The sequence below is a fragment of the Molothrus ater genome, chromosome 2 (genome assembly GCF_012460135.2).
Source record: "Molothrus ater isolate BHLD 08-10-18 breed brown headed cowbird chromosome 2, BPBGC_Mater_1.1, whole genome shotgun sequence".
NCBI lineage: Eukaryota > Metazoa > Chordata > Aves > Passeriformes > Icteridae > Molothrus > Molothrus ater.
The window spans coordinates 105,446,159-105,466,502 of NC_050479.2; the positions used below are offsets into that span (position 1 = coordinate 105,446,159).

General features: G+C 37.6%; 1 protein-coding gene across 2 annotated transcripts in view; it reads right to left on the reverse strand.

Annotated features, from left to right (window-relative positions):
- USP25 (ubiquitin specific peptidase 25) overlaps window positions 1-20,344 on the reverse strand; it is an 88,737-nt gene that overhangs the window by 49,882 nt on the left and 18,511 nt on the right. For both annotated transcript variants that reach the window (XM_036381714.2, XM_036381721.2), the window contains exons 2-5: window positions 17,571-17,648; window positions 16,313-16,457; window positions 7,253-7,376; window positions 997-1,159 (exon numbers count right to left, since the gene is read on the reverse strand). In XM_036381714.2, the coding sequence (XP_036237607.1) occupies window positions 997-1,159; window positions 7,253-7,376; window positions 16,313-16,457; window positions 17,571-17,648 (510 nt within the window). The remainder of the gene's footprint in view (window positions 1-996; window positions 1,160-7,252; window positions 7,377-16,312; window positions 16,458-17,570; window positions 17,649-20,344) is intronic.

The window sequence follows — 20,344 nt, forward strand, 5'->3', positions numbered from 1 at the left end:
GCCCTTTACACCCAGTATAACATCAAAACCTTTTCTTGTTACCCTAGACAACCTTTTAGGCATCAACTCAGGTCAGCTTTCACTTTACTAATACCATTCCTTCATGCCTGCACAACATCTCCAGTCTGCTCAGCAGCCCATCTCTGCTTCCAGATCCTGCACACTGCCTGCTTGGCAGTGAAGCTTGGCTATGAGCTCCCTGAGAGCAGAACAGACTCTTCTGGCAAGCAGGGAATGCTCTTAGCTTTCCTAAGCATCTCTGCACTTCCACCTATGGAACCCCAGACACCAACTCTAGAAGAAGACAAAGTCTGTTCTCCTGAACTGGGTCTGGGTCCTGTTATTCCTTTCTCACGCCCAGCAGCATCTTAAACTCCATTATTTAGTGGTTGCTGCAGTCAAGAGTACCCAGATTACTCCACCTGCAGTTCTTCCATTTCTGGGGAACAGCAGATTCAGCTGTGCATCACTGGCCCATCAGTGCTCATACCAGGAAGCTGTTCCTCATGCCCTTCAGAAATCTAGTTTGCTTGTGTCCTGCTGTGTTGAACCCAGCAAGGGTCAGGATGTTTACTGAAGTTTCCCATGGGAACCACAGACTGTAATGCAGAGGCTTCCTTGCCTTTCAGGAGGCTGTGTGCACATCCTCATCCTGAGAAGGGTGATCTGTAGCAGACACAACTGTCACTGATGACAGCATGAGCTGCATACACCCAGGATCTGCAGAGAGTCAACTCCTTGTCTTCAACAACTTCTTAATAAGAAACATTTTGAAGCTCACTTATATATGCTACCAGCACCTTCTACACTTCAATCTGACTTAGGGACAGACACATTAAGAGATGCAATAAATAAATAATGTGCAAAAAACATCTCATGCAGTGGCCTAAACTTCCCAAGAAAAGAGATTATTTTAAATTACTCACTTAAAATGAGCTGACTCACCTCCCAACAGATACAATGAAGAATGCCCACAGCTGATTGAAGAGTGCTTACCTGAATGACAGCACTAAACCAGCACGTGTTGCCAACATTCTTTAATCCTACAGGGCAGTTGTCTTGCCGCTTCCGATCATAAGGGTTTGGAGAGTCACTCCATACCTCTGGATGCGTCCTCTTTAAACTTGCTTTATTTTCTGCAATACTGGCTTCTAGAACTCTTTGAGAACAGAAGGGAGGGGGAAATGTGAGAAAAAAACAAAGACCCCAGAAAAACAAAACAAAAAAACCCCCACCAAGTAGTAAAATACATTCAGGTAGCAATATAAACATCATAATGACATCATTCACTTATTGTTGCTGAGCAATATATGCAATATTATATATATTATATTATATGCGATATATATTATATATTATATTATATTATATGCAATAACATGCATCCAAAAATCTATTTTACTTCTAGCTATGCTACAGCAATTCTGTTACCTTTTGGAAAATGGTACTGGTGAGTGCATGAATCTCCTGTGAGAGCTCTAGATACAAGAGCCATGTCTACAAGTCATCAATTATTTAAGAACCAGATTCAAACAGGATGGAAAAATTTTAGGCAGCACTAATAGTACAGTGCTTTCATCCTCAAATGCTTTTATTGCTATGTGAAGCACAAAGTCACCAATCTTTTGTTTACTGACAGGAAGCCAAAGCTAGCAAGTCAGCTTTCAAAAAGGAAGGCAGTTTTCTTAGTTTTCCTTTTTGCAACTTAAGCAACTGTGTTAATCACTTTACATGGCAAGTAATTACTTTATGAGCCTCGGAAAGACATCTCCCTGCAATTTTTCAAATGCCACCCAACATTTTAATTGTATGCTTCAATGACCACTTTCTTTGCTGGAAACTGTTCCTGTCTGATTTATGCTGATTATTCATATTTCACATGACAACAGGATCTGATGGGTGTGAAGATCTCCAACTCAAATATATCAAATGTATCATTTGATACATTATTTCTGTATCAACAGGTGGCTTAGCCTGGTGACAAAATACACCTTAAAAGTAATTTGTGGTAGGTGTATTCTAAATAGAAAGATGGAGATGGATGCACTGAGGTCATGTAACAGTGGCTCTAATTCATGAGCCAAGAGCCTGGCTTCGCACTACTGACACAGTAGTCACTGTTTCCATCCATCCAGTCCAACTCTCAGACAAAAGGCTGAGCTCCTCTCCAACACCAAGCACAGGATTTCACAGGCTGCTTCACAAGCATTAAGCAGTCTGAGCAGCATGAAGAGCTGCCCCCTCTCAATTCTAGAGTCACCAGCACCAAAGAAAGGCAGCTTTAGGTTGGTCTGTAAATGGAGCTCCTAAAGGATAAAGTTTGAACTTCTTAGAAAAAAACATAGAAACAGACAACCCCCCTCCTCATAATCTCTCCATTTCCTACTTACATCTTTATTTCAAGCTATGTTCCTATCAAAGAAAGAAAAGCTATCTCACCAAGAACTATGAAGCATCATATGAGTTTACTGAAGATAACTGTTCTGGGGAACATACTAATTTGTCATTGATACTTATTTCAGAAAAAATACAGTAAAAGAGGCATTCTAAATTTGAGAGACCATTTGATACAAGTACCACTTTTGTACCTGTCTCAGAAAGAACCTAAATCTGGTAATTTCCTAAGGATTAATCAATTTATTTTTTACACCACCCTGTAAAGAGCACTGAAATGACAGGCATATAACCCACTAAGAGTTTCTATTCTGACATCTCTTCAAACACGGTATAGGGATGGAACCTGACCCTGATTGTTCCAAGAGTCTTTTCTGATAGCTTTTTCTACTAAGAAAACCACAAAATGTTAAGAAACAGTCAAATTCATTTCCCTTTTCACTAATACAGTCCTTCAAAATTATTGGATGACCTACGTATCTCTGGTTTGAGAGCAAAAGTTGGTCAATGGGGACATTTTTTTAATGTCATACATAGTTCAGAGAACTTGTCATGCAGGTAGAATTGCTTAAAATCTTGTTTAAACTAAATTGAAGGGACCTTTAAAACTGACAGGAAGATTGACAGACTGGAATAAATTTAAATGATGTTGTAACTACTTCACACTACTTGTGTTTCAGGTAAAAAAACCAAACTTCTCTTTTTTTGTTCTCCCCAGAAGTTCAAAAATATTTCAAGATATTTCAAGATTCAAGTTCAGAAAAATAAATACTCTCAAACTGAAACAGTTCCCTGACCCCGTGAGTATTACCATTCATCAGCTTAATTACTCACTAAAACTTCTTTGTATTTGAATTTGTGTTTCTTTAGCAGGTAAGGGATTTACTCCCTTCTAGCTCGACCTAAAACATGTTTCCATGTATTAATAAAGTATTTGTTTCTGAAGGCATCATGCTATTTTTTCCTTAATTCTACTTATAACATTATCTGTCCTCAGAGATATGCCATTTGCACATTCTCAGAGAGCACATGCAATACTGCACATTCTCTCTGCTGAATTAATTTTCCAACATAATGATAGTCATGATGCAGTTAAATCAAAAATGAAAAGTGAAATAAAGTGCAGTAAGCACAGCAAATAGGAACTTAATGATCAGCTAGAATGCTACATAAATAAATGTATTTACTAGCACAGTGAGGATATCTCATATAAAATGCTCACTGTCTTACATTCATAGTGTCACAAGTTTGGGACATCGCCTGGATCAAGAATCTTACACTGCTTGACAAAACAAGCATCCTTCCAGAGAGTTATGACAAAGATTTAGCAATTTTGATGACAGAGCTGAAGCCCCACTTTTTGACCCTTGGGGACAACAGCACAGTCTCCAGCACAGAGCCATCAGCCAGCTGTGTGCAGTCTGACAACCCCCCCAACTCACAGGACCTACAGCTTCCACGCCTCCAAGGGCTGGAATCCTGTTTGGGGGGAAACACTGTAGCCAGGGTTAATTACTGCCAGGCTTGGCATGATGCTTGAAAGCAGTGTTTTATTTCTCTGTAACAAGCTGGGCACAGCCAAGCATCTTTGCAGAACTGCAGGGGGTTCACCAGACAAAGCAAAAACCCCGCAGCAAGGCAAGTGCACGGCACGAAGATTCTGTCAAACCACGCTCTAAGGAAGCCCACTCAACGTGCTGCAGAAAAGCCCACTCTGTCAGCTTACTCAGCTAAAGAGCATAGGAAGGTACTTGTACTGTGACTGTCTTACAGCTGGACATCCAGGAATATATCCCTGACTCTACAACATTCTAAAACTCCACCTTGGATCTACACACACAATGCCTAACCACAGTGTAGAGTCCCAAGCAGTTTTGATGACCTTGATTAAAAAAAAAAGCTCAGGGGCTGTGCACATCCTTTGCTGTGCACATCCTTCATGGACTGACAGCATGGACTCATTTTTATAGGGGCAGTACCACAGCCACAGCTGATTTCTCCTTCCAGTAATATCTATCTCACTGGCTTCCCTAGTGAAGCCCTCTTTCACCAGCTTCAGACTTCAATCCACAAAAAGTAATATAAAGAGGAGAAATGTCTTCACAACAGGAAACACACTGATCAAGCACATTTCTCTAGGAGAGTTAAAGAGGAAACAGGAAAAGCCTTTAAACGTGCCACGTACAAGATGTTCAGCTCGGACACTCGGACATTTCAGATGCACTCTCTCAACACCTACACAGTAATCACATCTGTCCTCATCAGGCAGTTTAAAGAAATCACATTCAGGAAGACAAATTCTACGTGCATTACAACATTAATTACACAAGTCAAGAAATTCCATTAATTCTCCCTTGGAAACCCTAACAAAATCTTCACAAATTAGGTTCCAAACCGCTATGAATACCTTTGAAAAAAATATCCATCACAGCAAAAACTACTTAAATATGCACATGGCCTACATTTTTTTTAATGAACCATTTCCACAGTTTAAATTTGCTTATTATTGACCTCCTATTGGATTTTTGCTTCTTGTTTTATCTAGAAAACCAAAAGTAAATGGCTGTAGCTTGACTTGTTTACAACCACAGTGTTCCATTTTTTGTTTTGCAAAGCTCTCCACAGATCATGCACTTTCTGTTGGAATGCCAACATTCTTCTGTGGGGTGTTAACTACAAAGTGAACTGGTTTTTTTCTTCTGTCTTTTTGTAATAAAACCAGTCTAAATTCTGTCCTTAAGGAAACGGATTGAACAGTTCAGATTAAGAATTTAAGAATTCAACAACTCTGAATTTCCTATATTTGTTCAACACTGACATAATCTGTCATCAGCTCAGGGTGCTTCTTGCTAAATTACTGAGTTGATCTAATGTCTCAATGCTGCCAAAACCCTCAAGATCCTCATTCTTCTCTGCCTCCATTCACAAGCAAAGTCCCATTCCCTTCCTTGTGTCATGAAATACTATGGATCCTCCAGTGAATATTTTTTACGTGGCTTGTGAAATGAATTTGTGCAACAAATGATCCAAAGAACCCTCCAGCAAGCATAGAAAATGTAGTGCAGTGCACCAAGGAGGATATGACCTGCAACAAGCTCTTCATTTGACATTGCACATGTTACTCTGTGCAATTTTGCCATTAGATGTGAGTCTCTACTTCATAAGACCAACATTTTCTCAACAAATAACCAGATTGTCTAGATGCCTTTGTACATACAGAAAAAAGGCATCCTTTGTTATTTTCTGCAGCCAGAAAGATATACACTGTAATTTAAGTAAAAGGCATTTATAATACTTAAATACTAAGTATTTATAATACTAATAATACTATGGGCTAAGGTAGGACCAAATGGGGGGGTTTAGTTTCAAAAGTAAAAAACAAAGTCTAGAACAAAAATCCTAAATCTTCAAGGCTCCCAATAATTGAGCACAGCAGAAGCAGACAAAACTTGGGTAAAGAAAAAGAGGAAGAAAATTTTCCATCTCCAGAAATAGGTCCATCTCTCTGAGTGCCTGCTTAAATCACAACTCTGTAATTACAGCAATTCTGCCTTTCAAAAAGGAACACGCAAGAGCTGACCTTCTGAAAAAAAACTGGACAGAACTTCCACCATCCTCTTGCATACATGCACACACTGAGGCTTTAGAAAAAAACAACCCCTTAAATCCTTCTTCCAGTTGTTAATGAGAAAATAAACCCCCTTCATCCCACCCTCCCCTCCTAAAATATGCTATCTTAAATTCTTAAAACAAGATGACTTTTATCACAAATGGGGAGGCAGAGGAGTATGTTTATTCTCACAATTAGTGTATTTATTTTTCAAAAGGGAAAAGAAAATTACTGTTGACAAAGTAATACAAATAAAGCAATAAAATATCTATATTTTCAGAGATGGAATTTTCTAATAAGTCATTTAGCCTGTCAAACACAATGAACTGAGAAAAAGAATTATCATGGTTAATCTCCCAATCTAAATTATTTTTTTTATAAAATTGGTCTTTTATGAGGAGGTAGTACTTTATCTCCTATCAAGGATCAAATCATTGCCTGTTTCAGAACAAGGCCAGCCACAAATTGAAAACTCAACATTCCTCCCAAGGCCAGTGACAGATGAAAAAAAAGAAACAACATCCCTCCCACACAACCCTACACCCAGGCTTAGTTCAAGTCCCAAATATTTCATAATTGTATCAACATACCAAAAACATACACTGTACAAAAAGTTATCATAAAATCTGACCAAAAGTTAGCTCAAAGACTCTTATCACACCCAAACTGAGAGAGTTATGTTTATAAAGCTTGAAATCCAGAACTTCACTCAAAGCCTATAAATCTTATGTGTTAAATAGGTTAATAACATTCTTCATCTGCTAAAATAGAGCAGCTGCTCTTAGTGTCCTCAAGTCACAATATTAATACCCACTCCCTCAATCTCATCCCTAGCAAAGAGGGAAGAAAATGTTATTGTAAAATGAACACTGCAAAAAACAGGACAAAGTATTTATTTGCTTCTTAATTTATATTTTGGTTTTGTTGCTTTTTACCTGATACACAAGAAAAACTTCTGGGTTTTGTTCCTATTTAAATATGACCACACATTCTCTATCTCCATCCACTTCCTCCATATTTAAAGAAATACAAAAATATGAAACATTTTATTAAATCTTAGTCCACACATAATAGACTATTTTCCAGTGTAGAAGATACAATACATTAAAGCAGCATCCTGAAGCCAGGCATATCAGTAGCACAAGTAAAAGTAAACAAGTTATTATTTGTTAAAAGTTTAAAAAAGCAATACAGGCCAATCTCCAACTCTTTAATTTAATTTCTGCTTTATATAAGTTGGTTGTTTACCTGCTAATGGCTTGTTCCTCATCTGTTATTCCAGTCTCCCTGAATGCCCTGTTTGATTCCTCCAAACTCAAGGCAATTGCCCTCTGAAGATCATCTTTATCATCTCCAGTGAGATCAATCACATCTGAAAAGCAAAACTATCTTTCTCAAAATTAAAAGTGAAACAGAATGAAAGGTAAGTCTTACTGTAGAGGAGAGAGCCCACGTGGATTGCTGAGCACCATTCCAGTCCATCCCTCCTGTGCCCTATGCTCTTGCAACCACAAACCCTACTAACAGCTCCCTTCTGCCACCAAGCCAGATAAAAACCTCAGCAGCTCACTCTTGACATGATGGGCTGTGGTTCTCCTTGCTCCTAATGTTCTTAACTTTCACAAAGCTATGGGACAAATTTAGGAATACATGTTTTCTGAAAGCCCTCTTAAAGCAATACACTTAAATGCATTACTTCAGCTACTGAGATCAGTTGCTTCAAGTAACACATGATGAAGAACCTTACTTAAAAAGGATACCTTAATTGAGCATAGTTGATTTTTCCTCCTCATGAAGGAACATGTAACAATATTTTCCCAACACAGCCCCAAGTTCTACAAGTATTTTGTACCCTGGTAAGCCAAATACTTTCACACAGTTTCATAACAAGTGGAACAGTTCCTTACTCCACCTAATTATTTTCTATCCTGTTTGTGCATTCCTTTTCTGAACATATTTAAATTTTATTTCATCTACTGAAAGTATCGCATCTCAGCATGAAAAAAACAAATACTGGAGAGAAAATGAGGATCCATACTTGGATAAATGGGGAATTTTGGATGGACTACTGACTGAAAACAGCTCTACTTCTGCCTTCTTCACCAGCTCTTACTATACAAAGGATCAAAGACTGACATCCCCCATAAACCTCCTTACTTCCTGAGAGCAACAACAACACCCTTCTCCTAATTGAGGTGCGATCCTACTACACACCACAACACAAATCATGTCCCCATCAGGCACAGCCAAGCTTTTAGAGCAGCTAAGAGCCTACAGCAATGTCCATCAGCTGCACAAGACCTTCAAAAAGCCAAGGTCACTGGTTATCACCATTTCAAGGGTCAGAAGTCTCTTTTTCCAAGTCAGACAGAAGGAAAGGAATAGCACAAAAGAGAACTTGTGTGCAATATCAGATTTGCACACGGACAGGGAGCACCGGCTGGTTTGAGCCTCCCTCTTCCAAGGCCAAGTTTACCCAAAGAGTTATGAAAGGGACTTGTCTCCAGCCTGGGGTTTGGCCATTAGAAGCTGAAAGGCTCTGGGAGAAAGAGATACAGAATTGAAACTGGAAACTGCTCACAAAGAGAGACAAGAGGTTTGTCAGCATTTCTGCTTCCACAGGCAAACCCAATTACTCCAAAAAGCTTGTCTATGTTCTGACTTTTCTGCTGCACAGGCCAACCCACTGTAGAGACTGTAGCTTCCCTTATTCCTCTGGGCTTTCTTTTATGGGATGCTTCTCACTGGATCAGAACAAAACACTAAACTTAGTATACAAAAATCATTGCCACAGTCACACACAAACAGAAAATGGGATGACGTGTCGTTGTAAAAAGCTGAAACCAGAAAGAATTTGTAAAGAAACTTTCCTGTTAACACCAGCATCTTCAAAACTTAAGTTTTAAACTCAGCCATGTTTTCTCCAAATAATGGTTGAACTTCTGTTTTATTTAGTGGGCCTTTAAAAGGGAGCACTCTAACCTGCAGAGTATAGTGGGCAATCTGTCCTGACCTAGAAGTATAGAAAAACACTGTTGCTATAAAAGCAGCACTTTTTAATTTTATTCTTAGGTCTTCTACAGTCAGCTCAGATCTTCCAGTGTAACAGAAGGGTACTTCGACTCAGATGCCTGAAATTCTCCTTCAGAAATACTAAAGCAACTACAACCACCATCAGCAGAAGTCTCTCCCAGAGAAGTTTTGATAAATATGCTGCCATGCTGAGAATAACATAATTTGGGCAAAAATACCACCTCAGCCTGGGTCACATGCAAACCCAGCTCTGTCCTACAGCCTGACAGCAGAAGGAGACTAGAAAGGTTGACAAATGAGAGGATCCCCTCACCACACAGACACACTGCTTATTATGATCTAAAATGTGGTGCTTGTGTTGTATTTTCTGCACATTTACAAGGAGCCACACACAGCCCCTCATCTTCCCTGGAGCCAAGCTGTATTTCTCAAAGTAGGAAAAGAGGTCACAACCCAGCAGCCCCACATGCTGATGGACAAGGATGGGATTACTCTGGTCACTTCCTCACAGAGAGGAGTGTTTCTTGAGCAAGTCTCTAGTCAGGTAAGAGTGATGACATTTTTACATGACAATAAAGAAAGCAAGATGAAGAAGTCAGCTTCTCTATATGGGGACTATTTTCTAGAAAACAACTCAATGTAGGTGAAAATGATGTATTTAATAAAACCTCCCCGTTATACAAAAATCTATCTGGATCAACTCCAACTCTCACTTCCATTAAAATATTCAACTTCTTTGCAACTCCTTAGCTCTCTAATTTTTATTAATCTATAAAGCTTATGTGTTTAGAAGTTTATTACCATTCATATTACCAGAAGTTACATAATTTTAATATTAAAACCCCAAATCTTTTACTTCCCTTTGCTTTCCAAGAGCAGATGAGACAAAAGTGTTTTGGCATGCAAGGGTTTTGGAGCAGACACTATAGGATTCTCTTTAGAAATGTTCTATCCATACATTGCTCCTGCTCTGCAGAAAGAAAAAAAGACAACAGAGTGAAGACACACTGCCAGATATTACCACTACATGTGAGTGGTACAATCAATTTAAGTCACAGGGGGCTTACCTAGCATAATTTATGTCAAAAAATACATTTATTAATATCAGCTCATCCATGGTAACCTATTTCATGAAAGCTTTTAGTTCAGAGCAAATGTAACATAAAAATGGTTTTGACATTTAAGCTAAATGTCTTTACAACTCACACAGTAACTCATTAAGCTGCAACACCTCACATACAACTTGAATCCTAAATCATAAGATATTAAAGAAGACTTCAACGGAAGTCACAAAAGAAGGGTAAGTCTGAGACTAAACTCTTTGCTCTAAAAATCAAAAAAAAATTATATATATTGCCTTGTCTCCACATCTTGCATTCCTTTCACATGGTTATACATTATACAAATATGTACATATAATACATGAAATTAATGCAATTTTCTTTTTTTCTCATTTTTATTTTAAAATATCTTCATGTTTTATAAATTCTTGCATGGGGATGCTAATGTTGCAGCTATGAGTAGTAGAACTCATTCATGAAACTGAGCTGCTGAAGTTTCCTATCTGACCAACAGATTACTGGTTTAAGTATGAGTTTGAAGAAAAACAAAAAATATTACTTTTACTCAAAGTTTTTATCAGACACACAAGTTTTTTTCTGTGATAGGCTGAAGGATGCATTTCATAAAGGTATGGAACTAATGCCTCTGGTCCAAATTTAGTTCTGTGACTTTAACTTACACATGCCAGCTCTGTAATATTCCTCTCATTTAGCCCACAGAACACTTCAGTTCTCACTGGCTCATCCTCATAAAGGTACTTATTACTTTAATGTCAAATAGCCTTAGAAAATGCAAACATTCTTAACTAGGCCATGACTAGTAAATAAAACTTGCTTATGAAAAAATTCTCCATAAGTGAAGAAACTTCTCATCAACACAGTCTGGTTTAGTGCAAGTGTGTTTATTCAATGAAAACTAACATTCATAATTAATCATCTGTTTTACTAAGAAATGTATTCTTGGTTTACAATATTATTATATAATAATGTGTCCATCTGATACATAAGGTTCACAGAGTTTGACATTGTAATTCTACAAAACAATTTTAAGTTGTATATTGAAATTTGGGACAAATACTAGTGTATGTGTAATAAATGCACACATTATATCTATCCCCATAGATCTACCTTTTTTTTTAAAAAACAACTTATTAATCTGTTTACTTAGGAAATTTCTATCATCATTTAAATAAATGGTTCTTACTTGTTTATTGCCCAGGTCATTAAAATAATTACTGTGTTGTTGACTTGGTACTTATACGAGGAGGAGGCAGAGAGTAGGAACTTCAAACTTAAGTAGGCTGGGAAACTCAGCATGAGAGACAGATCAGAAGTAGCAATTGAACTCAGGGATAGGCAATAAACATCCACAGTGATGCAACAACTGAAACAGGGAGAAAAAAAAATGAAGGGGCAGCCTTGATGGGTTCAATAGAGCAGTGCCAAGTATGAAAATCCAGCAGCAATATTCCAATTTCAACACATAAACAATATAGAAGTTTTTTTAAAGGGAGTTGAGACTGCAACTGGTTTATTTATTACGAGCAGAGCTAACTAAGCAAGACCCTACATACTGCCACCTATTCTGTGATGTTAAATTCACAATGGTCTCCTAAGGTGAAGATTTAAAGGAATTTATGTGGCTGTATTTGCCAATTTTGGTTAAAACTCGATGTGGGGAGAGTACCCAGCACCCCTGCAGCAATTCAGCCAACTCAAACCACTGTACTGGTGCAAGAGCTTGTAAATATTGGCCACCACTATCCCACAGCTTCCTCATCTCAGCTGTATTTACAACATCCTGCAATTATAACACCTTAAACTGAAGACTCCCACACCTATGGGGAAGGAGAGAGGCAATCATGACACAAAGCAACAAGTTAATCTGTAAGATGAAAAGAGGACGTCAAGGTACAAGACTCCTGACATTTTGAAGTGGGGACCTTGACATATCAAGCTGGCAAAACTCCCAGGAACCTGGATGGAGATGACACAAGTAATCCTTGAAATAGAAGGAAATGTCATGAAGACACATAGAGATAGCTGAGTTAGGCAAGGTGACAGAAGCAGCCACTGTCAAATTCTACTCACAGAAACAATAAATGAACAGCTAGAAGCTAGAGAATGAGGACTGACTAGGACTTGTGCCAAGAAGGATCCAGGAGCTACAGCCGACTCATGTTCAATCTGCAATTCACATCATCCCAGAATTGAAGAAAATAGGAAGTGTTACACTTCTGTCAGAGTACTACGTGGATATTTATAGAGATTCACCTATTTTTCTGAAGAACTAAGCTGATGTCTTCATTATAATTTTGAGTGCCACAGCTCAGGAAAGAAGCATACTAAAGAAGGCCTAGATGAGAAGAAAAAAAAATGACAATAGGTATAGGAAATGCATCCAAATACTTGAAAGGAATTTAGGCTGTTTCATTTAGATCTGAGAGAAGTCTTTTGATACACTGTCTTCAAGCATGCAACATGTCATCTGAGATAAAAGGAATGAAGTATGCTGTAATTTCCACAGGGGCACACAAGGAGTAAAGGACTTAACCTGAAGCAAAAGGGATTTAGGCAAGAGACTAGGAGTCTAAGGTAGGGGCAGTGAAGCTCCAAAAGAAATTACCCTAAAAACTTTTCAGAGTCTCTAGATTGGAACAGTAAGAAATGTTTTATAAACATCACTTCAGAAGGATGTAGGTACCACTGAGCCTAAACTCTACCTGACTGGAAAGGGCTGAGTGACTTTTGAGACATATGCAAAGGCTCAAAGTATGAACAGGAAGATATAAAAAGGCAGAAGCCATGAAGGCTACAATCCTCAAATTGCTCTGTATGGCATTTCATAGTTACACTTGCCCTTATAAAAGGGCTTGAAATCTTTTGTTTTGGCTATGGAATGTGCAATTGCAAAGACTAATAAGTCAGTTTTAATGAAAAATAACTGGGTTTTCAAAAGAAGGGAAGGAGAGAATTTGTCCTGACAAATTTCAGGACAAATTTGCATTCAAATTTCATTGGAACGCAACGCAGCTTCCAAAATACATCTTTTCACTCTGTTCCTTCCTTTAACCCTAGGTTCTTCAAGTTCCTTCAATAATAAGAAGAAAATGGATACATTCTTAGTAATCCAATAGTTCTGTTGTGCAGCCACAGATGAAAATACACAAAATTACTTCAAATGGGAATAAAAAGGTTTCTAGAGAAATAATTGAAGTGAAAATATTTGGAAGTACTACTAAATTTCTTTTGTTTTTCTTTAAGTACAATGCCTAGGATTTCCTCTACCAAGTGAAACATTGAAATTACCTTGGACTAAAAAGTGTGCACCTGTACATTGAAAATGTAATGCTTAAGCACTTTCTCCTCACAGAGTGCAAGAAGGGCAAGAAAATGCTAAAACCACCTTTGCAAAAGGATCAGATTAAGCTTGCATCACTGTTGATGTGAAAATACTACATTTGCAGGTGCTTGCACATGCCATTTTGAACAGACAAAAAGGCAAGCATCATGAGTAACACTGGTTGTGCAAGTCAGTCTTTATTTAACAGATGGAGCAGGTTGAATGAAAACCTATTATCCTATTATTTTTTTGCAGCTGCTGAAATGTTGCATTTGATAATAAGAAAAACCAGGTCTCCTTATACCTCCAACCATCCTGGCTGCAACTCTCAAACCATTTATGACCACTGTTGCTTTTCAAAGAGCCAGGGCACAATTCTGGCTGTTATGGTACACAGTAACATTTTCATTTTACCCCTTTAACTAAGTAACCACATCAAAGAAATGTAGTCAGTCAAACTCACATCTGATACATCTTTATGCAAGGAATACATTCAACAGCCTTCCTAAATGGCTGGAGGTTTTCTGTGGCATAAGACAGCTCTAGTATTTATCTGTGACTCTCTCCTTCCCAGTTTGGATGCTTTAACTTGGCAGGACCACAAAGCTCAGTGACTCTTAACATCCCCAGTTCCAAACACACAGAGGTATTTAAGCAGTAAGGAACAGTAAGGGTGAGTTTTAATTAATTAATGTAATTATACCTATGTGGGATAATAAAGGGAGTCAAATTTGAGACACAAGATCCTGTCATTAACTCAGCATAGCCACTGAGAACTGCTAACATGTGTTCTTTTGCAGAAGGGAGCAGTGATGGTCAAAGCCATCTGCTGAAGATTTCCCATCCTGTGACCACCCTCCCATTCTCTCCTCACAAGTCACTGAGACTTGGCCTTTTTGGTGCACTGCATTTTTAAATCTAGAATCCAAACAATTACAGGCAAGCACTTTACAAGGAAAGGTTTCTTCCAGAAGCATTCAGTAAATCACTACAGGAGCTTGGGGGGGGGGCTTCATGGTCACACTGGTTTTGACTTTTGCTCTGCTGTAGTGTTCAGTTCTTGCCTTCTAAGTCTTCTAATATGATGAAAAGTTCACAAAGATGCCTTTATCTCAATGTGTTTTCAGTCTAACTAAAACAGCAAAGACTGGCTAAGGGCTCTCATCTTTGTTGCCAGTGAGGACCTGACCAGATATTAAAGATGTTTAAGAAAAATTTCAAAACCTACTTTTCCCACAGCAGTTGGTGTTTCTTGATCACTGACTTGTCGTGCTGTATAACAGTAAGGAATCTGCCTTCAGCCCTCCAGAGAAGAGAAGAGAATCCTGAAATTCACCTTGGAATGTACAACTCAAGACCTACCCTTCTCAGTTTGACCATCTGCCATGGGAAATGTGGGCTCTTGCATCCCTTGTCACCTCATTTCTTCAGTAAGGGTGTACAGCACAGTAAGTGACAGCACAACTAAATACTTCTATTAATGGGATTGCTATTAAATCTAATTAAACACAGACTCCAAGAGAATCCAGCTTATTATTCCACTGCCATAGTAGGTTGTCAGTACTAGAAACCATGACAGTGGTGAGTTGATTCTTAATAGCCTTCATTCCCTCAGTGGCAATTTTCCGACACTGAAAATTAAACACGTGGGGAAGGTTCTGTGTTTTCCTTCCAAAGGAGTGAAAAGAAGAAATACACAAAAAACCCCAAGCCACACACCACAACTTACTGCATGGATAACACAACTACCTATAATGCTCTCAGGACATTTTATACAGGGTTGCTAATAATACCAAGGATTTAAATGCAGTTTTCAGGTTGGACATGCTGAGAATAAATTAATCTCTAATTAAAGAAAAAAGTTTAAAAAGTTCATGTCAAGGTTCTATAGACAAAAGATAACTGTACAATTGATAAGGAAATCTAACTAAACTTCTTTACATTGAAAGCACCATGAGCACAACAAAGGAGGAAAAAATCCTACTGCATGAGGCATTAAATAATCTTACTTGTTTAATAAAATCTACATAGATGTACTAGATATATGGCCAAAGAACTGATATGTAATTAAAATATTCTCCATCTGCATTGGAAATGGTGTAAAGTAACTAAAGCATCAAGAAACTCAGATTTTACAGATATCAATCCCACAACAAAACTTACTTTGACTTTTACTTCTGTTATTTCCTTTATTTATTTGCAGAATACATTTCTTTTCTCCCCATAAAAATAACTATACACTAAAGCAGAGGATTAGAACCTGCAAGACTTAAAGAACTGTAGGTTGTAGGACCTCCTGTATCAACTAAATGAAATTGTTTAAAATTGGGTATATTTAATGCTAATTTAATATATAAAATACCTATTCTTTTAGTACAAAATTCACAATTAAGGTGCTCCTTAAAGTACACTACCTCCACTTCTCCCTTTGGGAAAGTCATTCCTGTCAGGGAGGAGCTACTCTTAACAATATTAAGCTTTACTATATTAAAACAAACAATGACAGACTCTTCTGCAATTTTGTTTTGACAGAGGAGTACCCAGCTTTTGCCTTAAATTATTTACTGCATGACCCCAAATTAAAACCTGTAATATGGGGGAGGAAAAAAAGGTAAAAAAAGATGGAAAGCCCAGTTACTCACCCTTTGATCAGTATCATACATATAGGTAAAGGTAATGCCTAAAGGTAGCTCAAATAAATTAAAAATTAAAAACAACCAAAACAAACCCCACTGAAATAAGGAGAGAGAGAACACATAATAATCTAAAAATTGATAAGTAAGAATTATCTGCAGATTAACAGTTATGTCACAGGCAAGGTTTTATTTCCCATGCCTTTAAACTGAACTTATGAAAAGAAAAGATACCTACTGGTGTCTGCCTGGCTGCCCACACTGATATATCTGTCATTCCCAGGAAGGGCTGTTTGGTAGTAAGTTGCCTCCTCTAGCTGGGGAACCTTGGCATTCTTCGCAGTGAGAAAAGCCACAGCCAACTCCAGATTACCATTGCTGTCCTTTAAGCATAAAAAAACCAAAAACAAGTGAGAGTCCTCTCACCCTTTCTTTAATTTTTTCTGAAAGCAAAGGACATGATTAGCAGCTTCAAATCAATAGGCATTGTACTGTCAGGCAAAATACTGACTCAAAAAGAAAGTTTGCAAATGTGACCTATTCTGCATATTTCACTATTTTTAACCAAAATAAAGATATAACATGTTATAAAAAATTGTTTTGGTGGTGTTTTACTTCTTTCAGGAAAGAAAAAAAAATGTCTTGTAGTGTAGGTCAACCTCTTAACAAACCAGCACATTCACTGAAGTCAGACTTCAACAGAAGTAAGATGAATTCTCCTGAAAATACACAGTTTCATTTTTAAAGCCAGAGATCCCAGCTTTTGAAAAGCAGTTGTGCACATGACTTAGGCTAACAACAACTACCTGGTTTTGTGTAGATATATTTTTTGATTTAAATTACTAAATCGTCATTTACCATGTATTAATAGCTAAAAAGTTCTGCTTGAGGGAGAGAAAGCATTTTTTAAATTTTTATATATATTTATATATTAAAATATTTATATATTTATGGACACAGAATACAGAGAGACCTGCCATTTTTTACTTGCCTCAAAGAATTCTTCTGTGCTGTGAAATAAATTACAGTGGTTGAAAAAACATTGAAATAATACCAATTTAGCAAAGGTTGGCAAGTTCAAGCAGTTCTTCATTCTACACAGTGAGCAAGGCCTGTGCATGGTAGAAAACAGCCACACCTTGACAAGAAAACACCACTTGGTTCCTCAGGAGCTGATCATCTGTAGTAGCACCAAAGTATCCCAAAATAATTCACACAAGGTTAAAGGTAAGTCATAACAGTCCTGTCTTTTCATTTTTGAACACTTGATTAATTTTTAGGTCAGTACCAAAAGAGAACAGGATTCTATGCAAAGTGAACAAGCAATCATTGGCTTTTTTTTCCCCCCGAAATAAATTCAAGGGGGGAAGGACAAAAGGAAGGAAGGGAGAGAAAGGAAGGAAGAGAGGGACAGAGTAAGAAAGGGTTGGATTTATGGCTTTCACAGGCAGTTAAGATGCATTCAGGTTCATTCAGCTTCAAGTCACTTATCTTACCTTCAGTGCCTGTTGTAGTACCTGGATGTCATTGATACCAGTGATCTCCCTCAGCTGATTTAAAAATGTTTGCTGGTGCTAAAAAGAAAACAGATGATCAAAATAGGATTAGAGCCAAAAACCAGCAAAATCATGTCTTAACAGAGTACACTCCTCCACAAACATTAAAGGCATCTCCATAGAAGGTTTATGCACCACAAAGGGGTAGAACCTACATTACTTGAGTTTGTCTTAGTTTCTGAAATTTGGGCACTTTTTTGGGAATCATTAATTCCCAAATGTAATGATTTTGCATTTTGGTGTGTTTGCTTGGTTTTGGATTTTTTTAAACAAAAAAAATGGGTAAGCTTATGCAACATGGGTTTAAGAAGCCCATATAAAGCCACAGTTGGCCCTTCTAAACAAATAAAACTCCACAGCTTTGGTCTCCAGTGGAAGTAGTAGAAATAGCTGACTGAACACCCACCAGAACCAACTTCTTTAACTCCAGTTATTCTCAACCTCATTATTTCCTTAACATAAACAATTCCTAATCATTCCAAACACAAAACCTGGAAATTCAACTTTCCTGACCACTGAGGTGTTTTAAGAGAAATACTATAAAAATTCCAAACAAAACAAGTTTCTTGATACTGAAACAGAACTTGAGGAATCCATCCAAACTGCCTTCCCAAACCAGTTAAATCCAACTCTCCCAAATCACATAAGTCAGCACCCATGACTGAGTTTAAAGCAACACTTGGAATTAGAAAAAGAACAAGAGGTTTTGGGTCTCTTAAATATTCACTGCATAAGAATTTTGAGGCTTGGCTTTGTTTTACTTAAATAAAAATCTGGTCCCACCCCTGTTTAGAGCCAACAGATGATTCACTCTGGTCATGCTCAGCCATCCCATCACAGAAGCAAAAAGCAGGCACAAAGCTGGAACCATCTTTGAACTCCTGTAAACCATTAAATGCATCTTAACCATTAAAACCATGAAAAAACAGAGCATTGACCATTGCTCCATATTAACAAATTCAATTGCTCCTTTGGCAGATGGGAAATGGAGAAAAAATATTTGCAAATGGTTTTTCTGTTTTATTCTTTGCCCACAACATCCTGAACTCAAAACAGTAATTTTGTCTATGAAAGAGAAAATTTTTGTAAAGTACAGGGTTTTGTTTGCATGACAAAAAGCATATTTCCTATCAGGAACAAATAAACATTCTCCTGCTACTCTCCAAATTCATTTTAAAATAGCAACTATAATTGTCTTGCAGCTTCTTCTAAAAGACCTATTTTCAAGCTGAATTATCTAGACTCAAATATTCAAATACCCTTATTCTTCCTTTATCACTGCTTTGTAGAGAGGAGGAAATTAAGATCTGCATGAATGCTGAATTCCTCAGTGAGAAATTAACCTGGCAGGCACCACTTCATGCCCCAATAAGTTGAAATAGAAGGCGTATAGTTCAGGATGTTTATGAATTACATACACAATCTTCCCTTCATTTATGATCCTAAGAGACACTGCTAACAATCCAATTTGCCTCTTTCTTTTTTCTTTTCCTTTTAAAAACCCTTCTGTTGGCACAAGAAAAGTGAAGTGATGCAGGAAAACAAACTCCCACTCTATCCCCATCCCTCAACCCCCTCGTTTGTTTACTCTGTGCATTTCATAGCACTGTACAAAGCCATGACTTGTTTCCCCTATAAAGTTGCTTTCCTGCCCCTAAGCCTGGCAAGTATCAAAGAAATAAAATAGACTATTTGGGAAAAATAATTACAACAGCATTAAAATTAGCAGCAACAATTCAAGGGCACGGCAGTAAAGTGGATTTCTTTTTCTATTTGCCACCAACACAATGGTGAACAAAACAGAAAATAGTTTCACTGTAAAGTATTACAACAACAAGTTTTAAGAGATTTCTGTATCTTCCACAATATATACAACACTTGGAAAGGCTGATTGGAGGATATTCATCGTTCACAGAGACTGGGAAAAGACAGAAGAGACAGTTTACCAACAAACAATCTCTTAACAGTTCAAAATATTGGCTGTTAATTTATGAGCACAGCTGTGACTTATAAACTTAGACATCTGTAGTTTCCATCCACATTTCAGCATTCCAGCATAAAAGCTGTGTTTCAAGGCCCCCTTCCCATGGACATATACATTTAACAGGTCAGACCTGCACCCAGAGATGCTCCTTTCTCATCAAGAGATTTAAGAATCTAAGTATACTTTTTTTTAAGGCCAAGAGTTTAAGGTACTCAGCTCCAGAATTTCTAACTGGTAGTTAAAAGAACAACAAGGAGAATCCATAAGCACCATTGTTAGAAGTGACAGGAATTAGAAGAAAAATAACAGTTCTCCTGAACACCTTAAATGGAGCTTTAGGGCCTTTGTTTGATTTAGACATTACTGTTTCTTCAGCTAAATGTGGACAAGTTGCCACTAATTTCTAATTGACTTACTTGAAATTATGCAGAAGCTAAATAATGGACACATTCCCTTTCTAGGAGTAGTATAACTGACATTATTCCCACCTGATCAACATGTTCTTTTAATACTTGCTAATAGACTAACAGATCTTCAGAAACAATTGTGAAACTGCATAAGGCAGCTAAAATCTCCGACTGGTAGCCTTCTCTTCCACAAATTCACCATCTGCCCTCATCCTCACAGATCTGCTGTAACTGCATCTATCATCTTTACTATATGCACTGACCTTTTTTGCAACTGGATCTTGAACTTGTCATTAGTCTCCTTCACTGTTATAATGACAATA